Source organism: Schistocerca gregaria, chromosome 5 (assembly GCF_023897955.1).
Source record: "Schistocerca gregaria isolate iqSchGreg1 chromosome 5, iqSchGreg1.2, whole genome shotgun sequence".
NCBI classification, from domain to species: domain Eukaryota; kingdom Metazoa; phylum Arthropoda; class Insecta; order Orthoptera; family Acrididae; genus Schistocerca; species Schistocerca gregaria.
This window is the reverse complement of record NC_064924.1, coordinates 601,484,908-601,501,215: the sequence shown is the minus strand read 5'-3', so window position 1 is coordinate 601,501,215 and position 16,308 is coordinate 601,484,908. Positions and strand designations below refer to the sequence as shown.

The following is a 16,308-nucleotide window of genomic DNA, read 5'->3' as shown; positions in this document are numbered from 1 at the left end:
CTTAAACCTAAAACTTATGCACATTTTGTTCTCCATATATTGAAATATATCCTCTTTATTGTACTTAATTTCCTGTTTTGTCATTTAACAGCAGCCCTGGATGCCCACTATCAAATCATGACTGCTTGACCTCCTGCACACTGTCGCCACAAGGCATATTTAACAACCTTCTTCCCCCTTCCCTATCATTTTATACATTGGTGTCAGAAGTTTCTCTCCCCATCCCCAAACCGTGTACTCCTTTTACATTTGGTGACCAGAAGTGGGTATGTTAGCGTCTGTATAGCTTTACATTGGTTGCAGAAATCCCTCTTAAGCTTCCCCTAGCTTTAAAATATGTATATTAGTTATTGGGCACAATATTTAAAATTATATAAAACCAATAAAAGTAAAGTATAGTAAAGAGATAAGTGGCATGGCACTTATTTTGTATTACACACAACTGATTGAAGGTATTTTTGTGTGACATTAATTTTTATTTCATTCTATGTCACTGTTATTGGGGCTGAAGCGTTGCCTGCTGTGATGTCCGGAATTAAAAAAAAAAAGGAGGGTGGTAATTTTTTGTTTTTCGTTTTGTTGAAAGGAAAGAAAGAAAAAAAGGGTGAATAAAGGTGAAGGGAAGTGGTTCTATTTTTACTGGAATGAACTTATTGATGGACATCACAAAAATTTATTTTACCTATATTTTTTTTTTACTCATCGAAGAAGACAACACAACACATATAAAAGAAATCATCACACTAATATTATCCACAGAATGATCGTTTCACAAGACACTTTCTAGCTCGACTGACTCTTAAGACTGAACAAGACTCGACTGACTCTACTCTCTCTCTGGACCACAGCCTCTTCACGTCTCTCTGGACCAGAGATTTCAAGTGTGATTAGCACGCCGATTATTTAATTAATCGTACAGCCGCTGGGCGCGCGCTTGGCGCATCATTTAAATGGGGTTAAACGCACACCGCGAGAGGCGTGGGCTAGCGGTGTCTTACAGGTATCGCCACACTGCCTAGAGAAATCAAACTGACAGTGCCACTTTGTACATAATTTCTGATGAATTTTTCCTAGTCCTGTTTTAACATCAGGCAGCAGAAACAATTTCATGAGAAATGGTTGACAGTTTCTCAAACTTCTATGAATGTAATCATCTCAAAGTTTCATAGTTCATATTGATCTGCCATGCAATGAATATTTATTTAACTGCTGTGAGAAGTCTTGCCCTAATCTATAACTGTCAAACAACTAGGAGCCTAACACAAATTTCACTTTGTTCATAATAGTCTACAACCTGAATTAGTTTGTGATCAGAGTGTTAAAATGTAAATGGCGACAGGGAAGATGATAAGCAAAGACTTACACACAGCTCTTACAAAAAATTACACCAAAGCTAATTGTAGAATGAAATCCATTTCTACGATGATAATACAGCTTGTGCAGGAATGAACCTGATTTAGCTGGCCAAGGAGACATTATCAGTGCCCACCAACAGTGATTACAGCCCAAACATTATCAGTTTCTTGTACGCTTCCAGGAGCTGTCGTAGAAAGCTGTTCAGTGAGATTCCTCAATGGAACAGTACTTAAGCTACAGCAATCAAGCTTTCAGGCAAGGAAGGAAGATTGGGATTTAACACCACAGTGAGACTGAGGTCAGTGAAGAAGGATCATTAATACAGTTAGCAAAAGGGAATCAGCTAAAGCCTCATCAACATTCAGCTGAAATTATGTATATATAAAAGCAAAGAAAAGCACAATGGGGATGCCTGGCCAAAAATTTGAATCCTCCTTCTCCAAAATATGAACTCAGTGGTTTACCTGTGTCCCTTTTCACAGCATGAGAGTGAAATGGGCAGCGTGAAATCCTCAGGTAATATTAAAAAACTCAGAAAAAATTATAATATTACTATGAGTAAGATGGTCAGTCTATTGTGGCGCTAGGGGCAAGGAAGCAATTAAATACAACACAGGACTATCAAGCAAACAATACTAGGTAAGTGATAGAATGTGCTTAATTAAACCTTAATTAAACATTGTGTGCTTGTAAAGTAATACTGAAAAGTGGTTCACTTTTAATTGTAACTGTATAAAGATCCCCACAGGAAATTTTGACCTGTTTATGATGAATACACTTTACTTATTATGCTATCTGTCAGACAGTAGCAAACAGTTAATAGTCTATAGTGATTCAATATGGATTTTCAAAGTGATTCTGATGAGAAAAATGATCTGAAAACCTTATTTGGATCCTACAATTTGTTCTCAATAATTAACTTTTGAACATGATTTGATTAAGACAGTGGGACTGTAATTAATAATTATTCCTTGATGAAGCTCAAAGCAAGAAAGTAACTGTATATCCAGTAACAAATACTCTCTCAGATCATGATGCATAGTTAGTTAATATAAATAAAATAGTGCCTTGCAGTATAGATACTCCTAAGTGGAAATCAGTTTGAACAATTAACAACTCTAGAACAAATGTTTTTAAGAATATTCTACAAGAGATGACCCCTGGGATAAAATTTATAATGAACCAAAAACTGGCATAAAATTTAATCGATTCCATGATAAATTCATATCATTATTTGAACATATGTTTCCACACAAGCTAATGAGAAAGGACAGGAAACAGCCATGCAAAAGAAAAAAGGATAACTAGAGAAATAAAGTATCTTGTGAAAGGAAAAGGGAAATACATCTGTCGGCAAGAACAGGTAAAAACTCTGGGAATATATCAAGTCTGAGATATATTCAGACAATGTCTGCTTGTGTCTGTGTATGTGCGGATGGATATGTGTGTGTGAGCGCGAGTGTACACCTATCCTTTTTTCCCCCTAAGGGAAGTCTTTCCGCTCTCAGGATTGGAATGACTCCTTACCCTCCCCCTTAAAACTCACATCCTTTCGTTTTTCCCTCTCCTTCCCTCTTTCCTGAAGAAGCAACCGTTGGTTGCGAAAGCTAGAAATTCTCTGTGTGTGTTTGTGTGTTTTATTTATTGTGCCTATCTACCAGCACTTTCCCGCTTGGTAAGTCTTGGAATCTTTGTTTTTAATATAAAGTAATATACAATTATACAATTAACACTTTGAAAACAGAGTACACATTAATGATGAAGTCATGGAACAAGTTGATGAGTTTTTGTAATTATGGAAGTTGAAGACAATGACCAGATTGGAAAAAAGTAATCAAAACAGTAAAAATTTTATAAGAGTACTTTAGGTAAAGAAAGTTTCCAAAATAAACTTCCGATATGTCTAAAAAAGCTTACAATGAGTGTGTATCACCAATTTTTACTTTTGGTAGTAGATACAGAGTTATGGCACAAAAACTGAGGGTTGCTCAATGAGTGTAGGAAATTTGGATATTTGAAAGTCCTTGGAAAGGCAGATAAATCGATCTGGTAACACAATGGAGTGAAAGAACCCATTATAGCTGTATGAAAATGAACCGGAGGTGGTCAGCACATTTAGCTTTTTTTTTTTTTTTTTTTTTTTTTTTTTTTTTTTTTTTTTTTTTTTTTTTTTTTTTTTTGTGCTATCCCAGGAGATAATAGCAGACAGATGCAATTACCAAATGGTTGTGGGTAGATGGCAATACAAAAGAATCTTCGAGCAACATGGACACATATAGGTGAAAACAGAAGTGCATGGAAAAGACTTGCATCCAGCAGTGGATGTATAAACTTGTTGCTGATGGTAATGATGAATAAGGTAACAATAAAAAAAAAAAAATGAAAAACAAAAAAAGTGAGAAAAATAGGTCAATATCTGCAACACAAGGTTTATTCAGTTCACAGACAGCTAGTGACATGATACTTCCATTCAAAATTCATGAGATTGTTGAAGCTTAGAAATATGACTCAAAATATCTTAACAAAATTTGTTACCAATTGGGAATCCAGGCAGTGACAAAATAAAAAAAAACTATGACTGAGGGCAAAAAAGTTGAGGATTTGTGTATGAGCCAACAACTTGAACAAAATTGTAATGGTTTCTACATCTCAAAAAAGGCTACAGTTGGTAAAGCCACCTCAAATATAAATCATAAGACAAAATTCCTATTGTGAAATATTTTATCACTAGAATGCTGGAACCAACTCTTTTCATTCACCTTCCTATAGTACTTCATACGAGAATATAACTATAATAACAACGTAAAACCACAATCCTGATGAAGTTTAACAAAAATCGATGTATTCAAATTACCAGTTATGACTAAGATATGAATTTATACTTATTTTGATGAACAGTATGTTTCATTCAAAGTGTTTAATGTTTTTTTTAGTTCAAGATCAATGTGACTGATTAGAAGAAAAACAAAACAGAACAACTTACCTGTCAGGGAGGCAGCCATTTCAAAATCTGCAGCCTCTACAGGCTCTGCAGGGGCTGAAAGGGAAAATTCTAAACTTTAATATTTGTCTTTATCTTCCAAAACAGTAGCAAAGTGTTGGAAAAAAACAAAGATATACACTGAGTGAACATTAAGCTATGACCATTTTCACAACCTATAATAAGTCTATGTGATTACATGATTTGAATATACTTCTATTTCCTTTATCTACCAATAGACACATCAATGTCAGATGTAGAAGTAACTTCAGGTGTGCCCCAGAGAAGTGTGTTGGTACCTCTGCCATTTGTATTGTATATTAATGACCTTGCAGGCAATATTAAAACTAAAAGTAGGCTTTTGCACATTCTATATTCAATCAGATCTTGATAAGATTTTAACATGGTGCAGAGGTTGGCAGCTTGCTCTAAATGTTCAGAAATGTAAAATTTTGCACTTCTCAAAATGAAAAAATGTAATATCCTATGACTATGATATTTAAGAGTCACTGTTGGTATCAGCCACTTATACAAGTACACCTAGGTGCAACACTTTGTGGGGATATGAAATGGAATGATCACATAGGCTCAATTGTGGGTAAAGCAGGTGGTAGACTTCAATTTATTGGCAGAATACTGGGGAAGTGGAATCAGTCTACAAAGGAGACTGCTTACAAATCACTCATGTGACCATTTGTTGAATATTGCTCAAGAGTGTGGGACCCATACCAGACAGTACTAACAGGGGAATTGAAGATACACAAAGAAGGGCAATACGAATGGTCACAGGTTTGTTTAATCTGTGTGAGAGTATCACAGAGGTACTGAAGGAAGTGAACTGGAAGACTCTTGAAGATAGATGTAAACTTTCCAAAAAAAGTCTATTAACAAAGTTTCCATAACCAGCTTTAAATGATGACTCTAGAAATATATTACAACCCTCTAAGTGGCCCTCACATAGGGATCAAGAGGATAAGATTAGAATAATTACTGTATGCACAGAGGCATTCACAGAATAATTCTTCCTACACTCCATATGTGAATGAAATGTGAAGATACTCTAATAATTGGCTTTGGACATACCCTCTGCCATGCACCTCACAGTGATTTTCAGAGTAGAGATGTAGATATAGAAATAGTTTTTGTTATATTTATTTATGAGCAATGACTGTTGAGCTGGGGGAGCTCATCATCATCCTCTGCATACCTTAAATTTTAAAAAAAGGCAAATTACAACATGTAGTAATGAATATTCAGCACTGCCATTACATAAAATGTGGGATTCATATTGGAGATTGCGTTGCACGTGGTTGGTACAATTCACAAATATGTGATCAGAAAATAAACATTGAATTTTTTGGCTTATCCACAGGGCAATAGTGACCTTTCTGTATTCACTTATAATTCAGAACTGCTTTTAATTGCAATGTATTCAGAAATGCCTGAAGCTACTTCTACACTTGTTAATGACTTTTCACCCTACATATTTTACATCATCCTCCACACTAAGAAGCCTCCAATCCAGCCCCAAATTTTATTTAGTATTGAGTCAAATGCTTTTGGAGGTAAGAAATACAGCATCTACATAACTGTCTGGAACCCTGACATTCAGGATGTCATGAGAGAAAAGTGCAAATTGTGTTCTGCATGGCCAGTGTTTATGGAGTCCATGTTGGTTGGTATTTGAACTCAGAATATGATCTAAGATTCTACAGCAGATTGATGTCAAAGATTTGTGGCTCACTTCTGTTACTCTTCTTGTAGACAGGTGTGTCTATGCTTTATTATATGTATTGGGCACAGTTTTTCCTTAAAGGGGTGCAGAGTTTATTATGGTTGAAAGAGGGGCTAACTGGACCACAAAAAATTGTATAGAATCATATAGCGGTTCCATCAGCCCTGAAGCTTTGTTCAGTTTTACTGAACTCAACTCTTCTCAATTCTACCGATGCTAATATCTGCACCACCCATCTCTGAAATGGTGTGAGAATTATTGTGACAGAATGCCCGGAGTTTCCTTTTTAACAGCATTCAAAAATGAAGTTGAGCATTTCTGCCTGGCTACCCTCAATTTCAGTTCCTGTGGCATTCATAGGTCTTTAGGCACTAACTTTCATGTCTTTACACATGACCTGAATTTATTTGGATTTTGTGGGAGGTCTTTTGGTAAGAAACTACTGTAGTCATTGAAGCCCTCACACATCACTAGCTTGACAGCCAAAAGCAGTTTACTCAGTATCTGTCTGTAGCCATATGCTTTGTTTTATGCCTACTGTACAGCAGTCACTGCTTCTTTACAAGTTTCTTTCCAGAGATGCCTTTCATTTTTCCCTCTCCTTCCCTCTTTTCTGACGAAGCAACTGCCAGTTGCGAAAGCTCGTAATTCTGTGTGTGTGTTTGTGTGTTTTGTTCATGTGCCTGTCTGCCGGCGCTTTCCCGCTTGGTAAGTCTTGGAATCTTTGTTTTTAAATAAATACTTTTATATCTTTATCTATAATTAAATTCAATTACTTCTCGATAATAGGAAAAAGGCTTTTAGAAGAATAATAGTAATACCAAACAATAGTAGTTACATTACCCTTCGTACCATAAATGATCAAAATCAGATTCAGGAAATTAATATGTGGAAAATGTTTAGATAAAAGAATAATATATTTTCAGAATGAGATTTTCACTCTGCAACAGAATGTGCACTGATATGAAACTTCCTAGCAGATTAAAACTGCGTGCCAGACCGAGACTCAAACTCGGGACCTTTGCCTTTCGCGGGCAAGTGCTCTACCAACTGAGCTACCCAAGCATGACTCATACCCCATCCCCACAGCTTTATTTCTGCCAGTACCTGTCTCCTACCTTCCAAACTTTACAGAAGCTCTCCTGCAAACCTTGCAGAACTAGTACCCCTGAAAGAAAGGATATGCAGAGACATGGCTTAGCCACAGCCTGGGGTAGCTCAGTTGGTAGAGCACTTGCCCGCGAAAGGCAAAGGTCCCGAGTTCGAGTCTCGGTCTGGCACACAGTTTTAATCTGCCAAGAAGTTTCAATAATATATTTTGTTCTCAGCATCTGTAAATGGTAGGAATTAAATCTTGAGCCTAATTAACAAAATATAGATAATTGATCATTTAACATTGTTAGAATGTTTATTTCTGCAATTTCAATATTAATGTGATTTTTATGTGTTTGGAAAACGTCTTGAACTTGTTCCGGTGAAGTAGAGAATATTATAGCGTGTTTGATAATGTTGTTGAACTATTTCATTCTATAAATTATGTTTTGCATTATTATAACCAGTAGTACATTGTAGGAAGATTATAAATATTTGGCCTCGAGTACTGTTAGGGCAGATGAGTGTTAGATCCATTAGGGGACAGATCTGTGCGTACAGTTGAGATAAGTTCTTGGTGCATGATTCAGGTTTGGATTTACAATAGAGCAACTTGTGTGTTGGACACTGTGTAAAACAGCATATTACAACAGTGCAGTGACGGATTATTTTGGAGTGTTAAACAGTTTGATTTAATTTCGCAAAAGGCAGAATGATTTTATATTCATACTTTGCTGAGTATGAGTGTTTAACAATGCTATGGACCTCACACACGCATTTCTATCCAATTAATGCATCTTGACTATTTAATATCGCCAGTGTAGTATGTGCTGCCATCGGCTAGCTGTAGTGGTAACAATGAGGCTTATTACACTGAAGATTGTTCATAAGCTCATAAATACAGGTTTTAAAGTGAATAAATCTACGTACTTACTTTACTTCACTTGTGGCCTATGTCATTTTAGTGAAATCGATCACGGTATCTTGTATTTATAGAAGAAGCATATTTTCGCTCATGTACGCTTTTGTCGAGGGACACCGAAGGCAAGATATTCACAGGTATTTAAACCAATTTTAACTACTTACCAACCGGGTGGACATTACAAGCTAAATGTTTTACTGCCCCCTACACATATTACACTTCTGCCTCTTTATATCTAGTCAGAGTGAGTTGGTGCAGTGGTTAGCACTCTTGCCTTGCCTTTGGAATGAAAATGGTAGGGATGGGGAAAAAATGACTGTATTTTTTATTTTTTGCTAATAAAGGGGTGGAAAAAACAAGATAACAATTAACCATAGCAGCAGTGCTACAATTTTTGGTTTTTAAATAAACCTTTTTAAAAATAAGACTGATTTTTATTTGTAAAATGTCCATTCCTTTGAAATATTGTGATTTTATAGAAAATGGGAAAAGGATTCAGTACTATTTTAATAACAATGTCAACAGAAATGAGCAAGAAACACATGACATAAGAATAATTGGTACAGCATTGCAGAGACAATAGTGTACCTGTTATGTGGCATGGCCCACTTGATGGTATGCATGTACAGGCAGTCTACAAGACTTGTTCCATCCGGTCTACATCTACATCTACATCTACATGACTACTCTGCAATTCACATTTAAGTGCTTGGCAGAGGGTTCATCGAACCACAATCATACTATCTCTCTACAATTCCACTCCCGAACAGCGAGCGGGAAAAACGAACACCTAAACCTTTCTGTTCGAGCTCTGATTTCTCTTATTTTATTTTGATGATCATTCCTACCTATGGAGGTTGGACTCAACAAAATATTTTCGCATTCGGAAGAGAAAGTTGGTGACTGAAATTTCGTAAAAAGGTCTCGCCGCGACAAAAAACGTCTATGCTGTAATGACTTCCATCCCAACTCGTGTATCATATCTGCCACACTCTCTCCCCTATAACGTGATAATACAAAACGAGCTGCCTTTTTTGCACCCTTTCGATGTCCTCCGTCAATCCCACCTGGTAAGGATCCCATACCGCGCAGCAATATTCTAACAGAGGACGAACGAGTGTAGTGTAAGCCGTCTCTTTAGTGGACTTGTTGCATCTTCTAAGTGTCCTGCCAATGAAACGCAACCTTTGGCTCGCCTTCCCGACAATATTATCTATGTGGTCCTTCCAACTGAAGTTGTTCGTAATTTTAACACCCAGGTACTTAGTTGAATTGACAGCCTTGAGAATTGTACTATTTATCGAGTAATCGAATTCCAACGGATTTCTTTTGGAACTCATGTGGATCATCTCACACTTTTCGTTATTTAGCGTCAACTGCCACCTGACACACCATACAGCAATCTTTTCTAAATCGCTTTGCAGCTGATACTGGTCTTCGGATGACCTTACTAGACAGTAAATTACAGCATCATCTGCGAACAGTCTAAGAGAACTGCTCAGATTGTCACCCAGGCCATTTATACAGATCAGGAACAGCAGAGGTCCCAGGACGCTTCCCTGGGGAACACCTGATATCACTTCAGTTTTACTCGATGATTTGCCGTCTATTACTACGAACTGCGACCTTCCTGACAGGAAATCACGAATCCAGTCGCACAACTGAGACGATACCCCATAGCTCCGCAGCTTGATTAGAAGTCGCTTGTGAGGAACTGTGTCAAAAGCTTTCCAGAAATCTAGAAATACGGAATCAACTTGAGATCCCCTGTCGATAGCGGCCATTACTTCGTGCGAATAAAGAGCTAGCTGCGTTGCACAAGAGCGATGTTTTCTGAAGCCATGCTGATTACGTGTCAATAGATCGTTCCCTTCGAGGTGATTCATAATGTTTGAATACAGTATATGCTCCAAAACCCTACTGCAAACCGACGTCAATGATATAGGTCTGTAGTTAAATGGATTACTCCTATTACCCTTCTTGAACACTGGTGCGACCTGCGCAATTTTCCAATCTGTAGGTACAGATCTATCGGTGAGCGAGCGGTTGTATATGAGTGCTAAGTAGGGAGCTATAGTATCAGCGTAATCTGAAAGGAACCTAATCGGTATACAATCTGGACCTGAAGACTTGCCCGTATCAAGCGATTTGAGTTGCTTCGCAACCCCTAAGGTATCTACTTCTAAGAAACTCATGCTAGCAGATGTTCGTGTTTCAAATTCTGGAATATTCCATTCGTCTTCCCTGGTGAAGGAATTTCGGAAAACTGTGTTCAATAACTCCGCTTTAGCGGCACAGTCGTCGATAACAGTACCATCGCCACTGCGCAGCGAAGGTATTGACTGTGTCTTGCCGCTTGTGTACTTCACATACGACCAGAATTTCTTCGGATTTTCTACCAAATTTCGAGACAATGTTTCATTGTGGAACCTATTAAAGGCATCTCGCATCGAAGTACGTGCCAAATTTCGCGCGTCTGTAAATTTTAGCCCACCTTCAGGATTTCGCGTTCTTCTGAACTTCGCATGCTTTTTCCGTTGCCTCTGCAACAGCGTTCAGACCTTTTTTGTGTACCACGGGGGATCCGTTCCATCTCTTACCAATTTATGAGGTATGAATATCTCAATTGCTGTTGCTACTATATCTTTGAATTTCAGCCACATCTCGTCTACATTCGCATAGTCAGTTCGGAAGGAATGGAAATTGTCTTTTAGGAAGGCTTCTAGTGGCACTTTATCCGCTTTATTAAATAAAATTATTTTGCGTTTGTTTCTGATGGATTTGGAAGAAATGGTAATGAGCCTAGCAACAATGACCTTGTGATCACTAATCCCTGTATCAGTCATGATGCTCTCTATCAGCTCTGGATTGTTTGTGGCCAAGAGGTCAAGTGTGTTTTCGCAACCACTTACAATTGGCGTGGGTTCGTGGACTAACTGCTCGAAATAATTTTCGGAGAAAGCATTTAGGACAATCTCGGAAGACGTTTTCTGCCTACCACCGGTTTTGAACAAGTATGGTAGTTAATTGCTGTTGTATCTGGGTAATAGATTCTGGTATATACAGGGTTACATAAAGTCCAGGAACACTTCCAATTATTTATTGCACAAGAACTAAACATTGATTACAAAAATTCAATCTGCAAACCATGAGTGATCCAGCAAATGTCAGTATGGTAATCAAATTCTTGCCATACCCTTCCAAGCATGGCACCGTCGGCTGTAGCAGTCGCTTCCCATATTCTCTCCCAGAGCTCTGCTACATCACGTGGTAGTGGTGGTACATACACCAGATCTCTAATGTGTTCTTCTTACCATACTTTGTTCTAAACATCCGTTGAACAGCTGTAGCACACTTGTTTTTGTCGAACTCCAACACACAGAAAGCTCGCTTCGCACCTGAACTCACCATGTTTGCGACTATCGCTGACTATCGGCAAATTCCCAAACTATGCTGTGATGGTATACAAGAAAGAAAAACTTTCAGGTTTTCTCTTAAAAATGACATATCTATGATATTTGTACAATGTTTTGTTCTCATGCAATAAATAATTGAAAGTGTTCCCGGACTTTATGTACACCCTGTATATATTGCACCTGTGACCCCCTTAAGGCAACCTTGCATTTCTCAACCCTATGATGCAAGCCTGGGAAGTTACAGACTAGCTTGTCAAAGAACCCATGAAGTCTCTGGTTCAAACCTTCATCTCATTTACCACTGTGGCGCATTTAGTACCAAGATTAATGTTGGGGGCAATACTGCAGATTGTGAGCTTTGGTGAAAATCTCTAAACAGAACCCGTCTTTCCAACTCTCTCTGGTAGCCAGTGGAGTGATTCAAGTGCGACCTCAGAGGTCAGATGGCGGGCATAATTCGTTCCAACATGTGCCACACTCTGCAGTTGGTAGTACACTGTTCCCTGAGCAGATATCAAAAGAGTCTCTTCAGCATTTGAATGAGGATTCTAGGTACACACACTGTGGACAAGTTGATCATTCCCACAACTTGCTGTCATGCCCTACAAAAAACTTGCAGATTAGCAGTACATGTGTAACACACCAAGTTCTCTCCGGTATGTGACTCTTCTGTACAGGGCCCACAGCATTCCACTGACACACCACTCACAATCGTGTTGGAGAGTACTGATAAATCCTGTGCACCCTGTGTGGGAGACAGGATCCACAGGACACAGCAGTACTTGAGAAACCTTTGGTAGCTCTGATATGTGTCTCCAACATACCCATTTGCAGTAGCTTGTAATCACTTAACATCAATCTGGATGATTTACATCAGCCTAGGAACTCTAGCTAACTTATTCCATGCTCAAGAGCAACATTCACAGTTGCACTACATTGTGGCAGGTGTAATGTTTTACAGACCAATAAACAACTTTAAACTAAGCATGCTGATTCTTTTTTAATTTCTGTCTCTGTTATGCTACACGGATTACAAGTTCTCTTTAAGAACTTGTGAGGATAACAGTGCTGTCAGTATTACAGGCTGAAGAGCTGCAGCCCCAATGTGTGATATCTGTGGGACTGAAAGTCAAAGACAGTTTAGTTCAGAGCTTTGTATCGAATAAATGTGCTGCATGTTTCTTTCTCACAGTGAAGTATTGTTAATTCATAACTATGTCAATCAAATTATTAGTACATCTCTCCATATCCATAACGGAGATGTACCACATTGGCAATTTACAACTAACATGACAACTGCACTGTATGGTAATTTGCCCACTGTGTTGTGCTGTGTACTAAAAATGCAACTATCTTATGCTGGGCTGTACATCAACTGTTCCACATAAGGACACCGTAAGGATGGGTGCCATCAGTGCAATGAGTGCATTAATCGACAAAAAGCGATTAAATTGGAGCTGTGTTTGTGTGTGCACATTACGCAAACCCAAGCTCATGCAACTGACATGCCATATTAATGATTGCCATCGTGTGGCTTATTATTATTAGACTTTGCACAAGATCAAGCATCGCACATGATGCTTCTGGGTCTCGCTTCTTGATGTTGAAAAATACAATGTGTCAACCAAGCTGGACAACGTACAACACCAGTGTTCTCTTTTACCAGACGTCATTACGTGTTCTACAGCCATACTTTGCACTTGATACAATTTACATGTTTCACAGACAATCACAGTTGCACACTGCACCTGCCCTCTGCAGACTTTGTAACTGGCCTAGAGTGCCTCCATTATGCCCTGATCCATCTGCCCAATGGATTGAGTTGGCAGAATGTGTATTTGCATCACTGGGAATACTTAATGACGATTCCAAATTTGTCACATTGATTTGCCACCTGGCCATGATGAATATGCTACAACAAAATCTGATTTACTACAATGACTGGCATGTGCCCTAGAAGAACAGTTGCAACAGGCATTTTACAATGTATAGTTGGAAGGTAAAACTCCAACATAGTTGTGTCAGACACTGTAAACTTTGCTAGACGCAAACCTCATATCAGCCACAATGCTTTGGACTCTCTCAGCAGCTGCAACTAGCCCTTATTCCACACAAAGCAGAGCTTCTAGACTGAAAATTCACCCTAATGGATACATTATGTATGGTCCTACAACATTGGTACCATATAAACTGTACCATCACAGCACAACAGAGTTCTGCAAGCCAAGACAGGCACTGAGTCATACCAAATGGAGCCAAGAACACTTGACAGTGATGTGTGGCCCACCCAGCTGCACATTGCCCCACCCCTGGTGCTCACAACACTACAACGCCTGACCTGTTAGCACTACTATACAGTTGCTTTGATGGTACCACGCAAATCCAGTGAAACTGTGCACATCTGTCAGCTTCCACAATCATTCCCAAATACCTGGTGCAGAACAGAGTAGTTGCATTGACTGGCACACCAACAAAAAGCCATCTTTGCATGTACTGAGATGGATTCGCATCCTCCATGATGCTCATGGGCCTCCTCACTATCAACGTACATGCACTGGTGTTAGGCATGGACTTTTTCCAACAAAGCCGTCTCCCCCCTGACCTAGAAAAAGCAGTTCTCATACACCAAGCTATCTGACAACTCATACCTGGGCTTTTTGCCCAGGTATCGGCTCCACCAATGCACACCCCTCGGGGTCTGTACATCCAACTAACAACGACAATTAGTTGCCGATAGGCACAACAAAAAGACTGTCATGAATAAAGCTTTCGGCCATTAAGGCCTTCGTCAAAAACAGATGAGAGACACACACATACACACTCACGCAAATGCAACTCCCACACACATGACTGCAGTCTCAGGTAATTGACACTACACTGCCACAGTGTGTTTGCGTTTGCGTGAGTTTGTTTGTTTGTGTCTCTCTTCTACTTTTGATGAAAGCCTGAATGGCCAAAACCTTTATTTGTGGCAGTCTTTTTGTTGTGCCTATCTGCGACTCTGCATCTCCGTTATATGGTGGGGAGAAACTTTCTTTTTCATAATATTGTTACATTCCATCCTGGATTTTCCATTGCTTAACAATGGCATGACAAACGCTCAGCTATCATTTGAGAACGTATGACAGTCACTAACACAATTGGAATGACACATCTACAATACCTCGACACTTATCAGGAAGCAGAGATTCTTCACAATAACAAAAACCTATGGCTCCATCTTCATGACATTTCACAAGAACTCACCCACATACTTGAACAGCTCAAGCTGTTTGCAGCAGTCTACCCATGTGATGAGTCCACCCCACCAGAGGGCCACAAGCAGCTGAATCGAACACTGCAAATGCAAGTTACTTTGGCACCTTCAGGCTCGCCCCCATTCCAGGGACCCCACATTCCACTCTCCTTATCATGCATGAGTGCTTGCCAATGCACCATTCACACTGTTATGCTGCACCACATTTGTACTATCCCCAGCCTGCCGGTGCACCATGAGCTATGCTGCGTAGCTCCTGCTCTACTGCAACCAGCCAAGGCACCAGTCAATGACCTTCTTGACTCAGCAGTTGTTCACACCTCTGATAGCTACATCCAAACCTATGTACATAGCTCACAAGCCGCAGTACGGTTTGTACCAGAGGGTAACCTGTTCCACTATTAATCATTTCTTTCCCTGTTCTATTCACAAATAGAACAAGGCATTCAAGACTGCCTATATGGCTCCTTATGAGACCTAATTTCTCTTATCTTATATTTGTTATCCTTACGTAAAACATGTGTTGGTGGCATAGAATCATTCTGCAGTTAGCTTCTGAACAGTCATACAATGAAGGCTTTCACAACCAGATGTAATAGTTGCCTTCTGGGCTGTGTCACCGTGCCAGAAGAAACTTTTCCAGTTCCCGACGTTTTGTCCAGAGCTGTGCTGCACCTCTTTGGAGGTGTTCCTGGTGTCACAGACTCTTGATAACTGATCATTCAGGCATTACAGAGTGACATAAACACTGTGTAAAGTGTATGCAGTTCAGTTTACATGAAATCAGCAGAGATAATGTTTGACAGAGATAAAACTCGACTATTGATTGTCATCCATTAAGAATACGAACTTATGTATCAGTTCTGCAGAGCCACTGTGTATATATCATTGAATTTCATGGATTCTCCTTCACTGTTAAAATTACCATTATGTTTATACATTTTGATGCCTTCTCTATGTAATGGTGGATAATAGTTTGTCATAGTAGATAAAATTTTGGTTTTGTAAAACTTCACTTCATGATTTCCTGACCTAAGAGCATGCTCTGCAACAGCTGATGTTTCTGTTTTTCCTAGTTGGGAAGACTTTTATGTTCTTTCAGCCTCATATTCATGCTTCTCTTAGTAATGCTGTTGTTGATACAGCGGCCGTAAATACCAAATTTCGAAGGAAAAACTGACGCTTGTTGCAATCAGGCATCGAAATACCGAAGTCAAAATCAGCTGCGACTGGCACTGATTAGTCTTTCCTTTAAATTTTATATTTACGGCCGCTGTACTAAAAACAGTGTGATGTGTGTTCTATCGGACATGTCAAACAGAACAGACCACATATACATGTAGTATATATGTAGGTATGAGTGCTTTGATAACTTCAGTGCAGATGCACAATAGGGTCTGAATCTCTTGCGGGAATGTAGTACTCACTTTGAACAAGTAGATAAATGGATGGTAGACATTACTAGCATGTGAAAAGTTGATAATTTGGGTCAGACTGGAAGTGTATAAGGATGGCCAAGGCAGTTGAAGAAGCTACTCACATTAAGCAGGA

At 39.1% G+C, this 16,308-nt stretch overlaps 1 protein-coding gene across 1 annotated transcript in view; it reads right to left on the bottom strand.

Annotated features, from left to right (window-relative positions):
- LOC126272232 (synaptic vesicle glycoprotein 2B-like) overlaps nucleotides 1-16,308 on the bottom strand; it is a 239,420-nt gene that overhangs the window by 149,894 nt on the left and 73,218 nt on the right. The window contains exon 2 of the mRNA XM_049974934.1: nucleotides 4,340-4,393. Within this exon, the coding sequence (XP_049830891.1) occupies nucleotides 4,340-4,393 (54 nt within the window). The remainder of the gene's footprint in view (nucleotides 1-4,339; nucleotides 4,394-16,308) is intronic.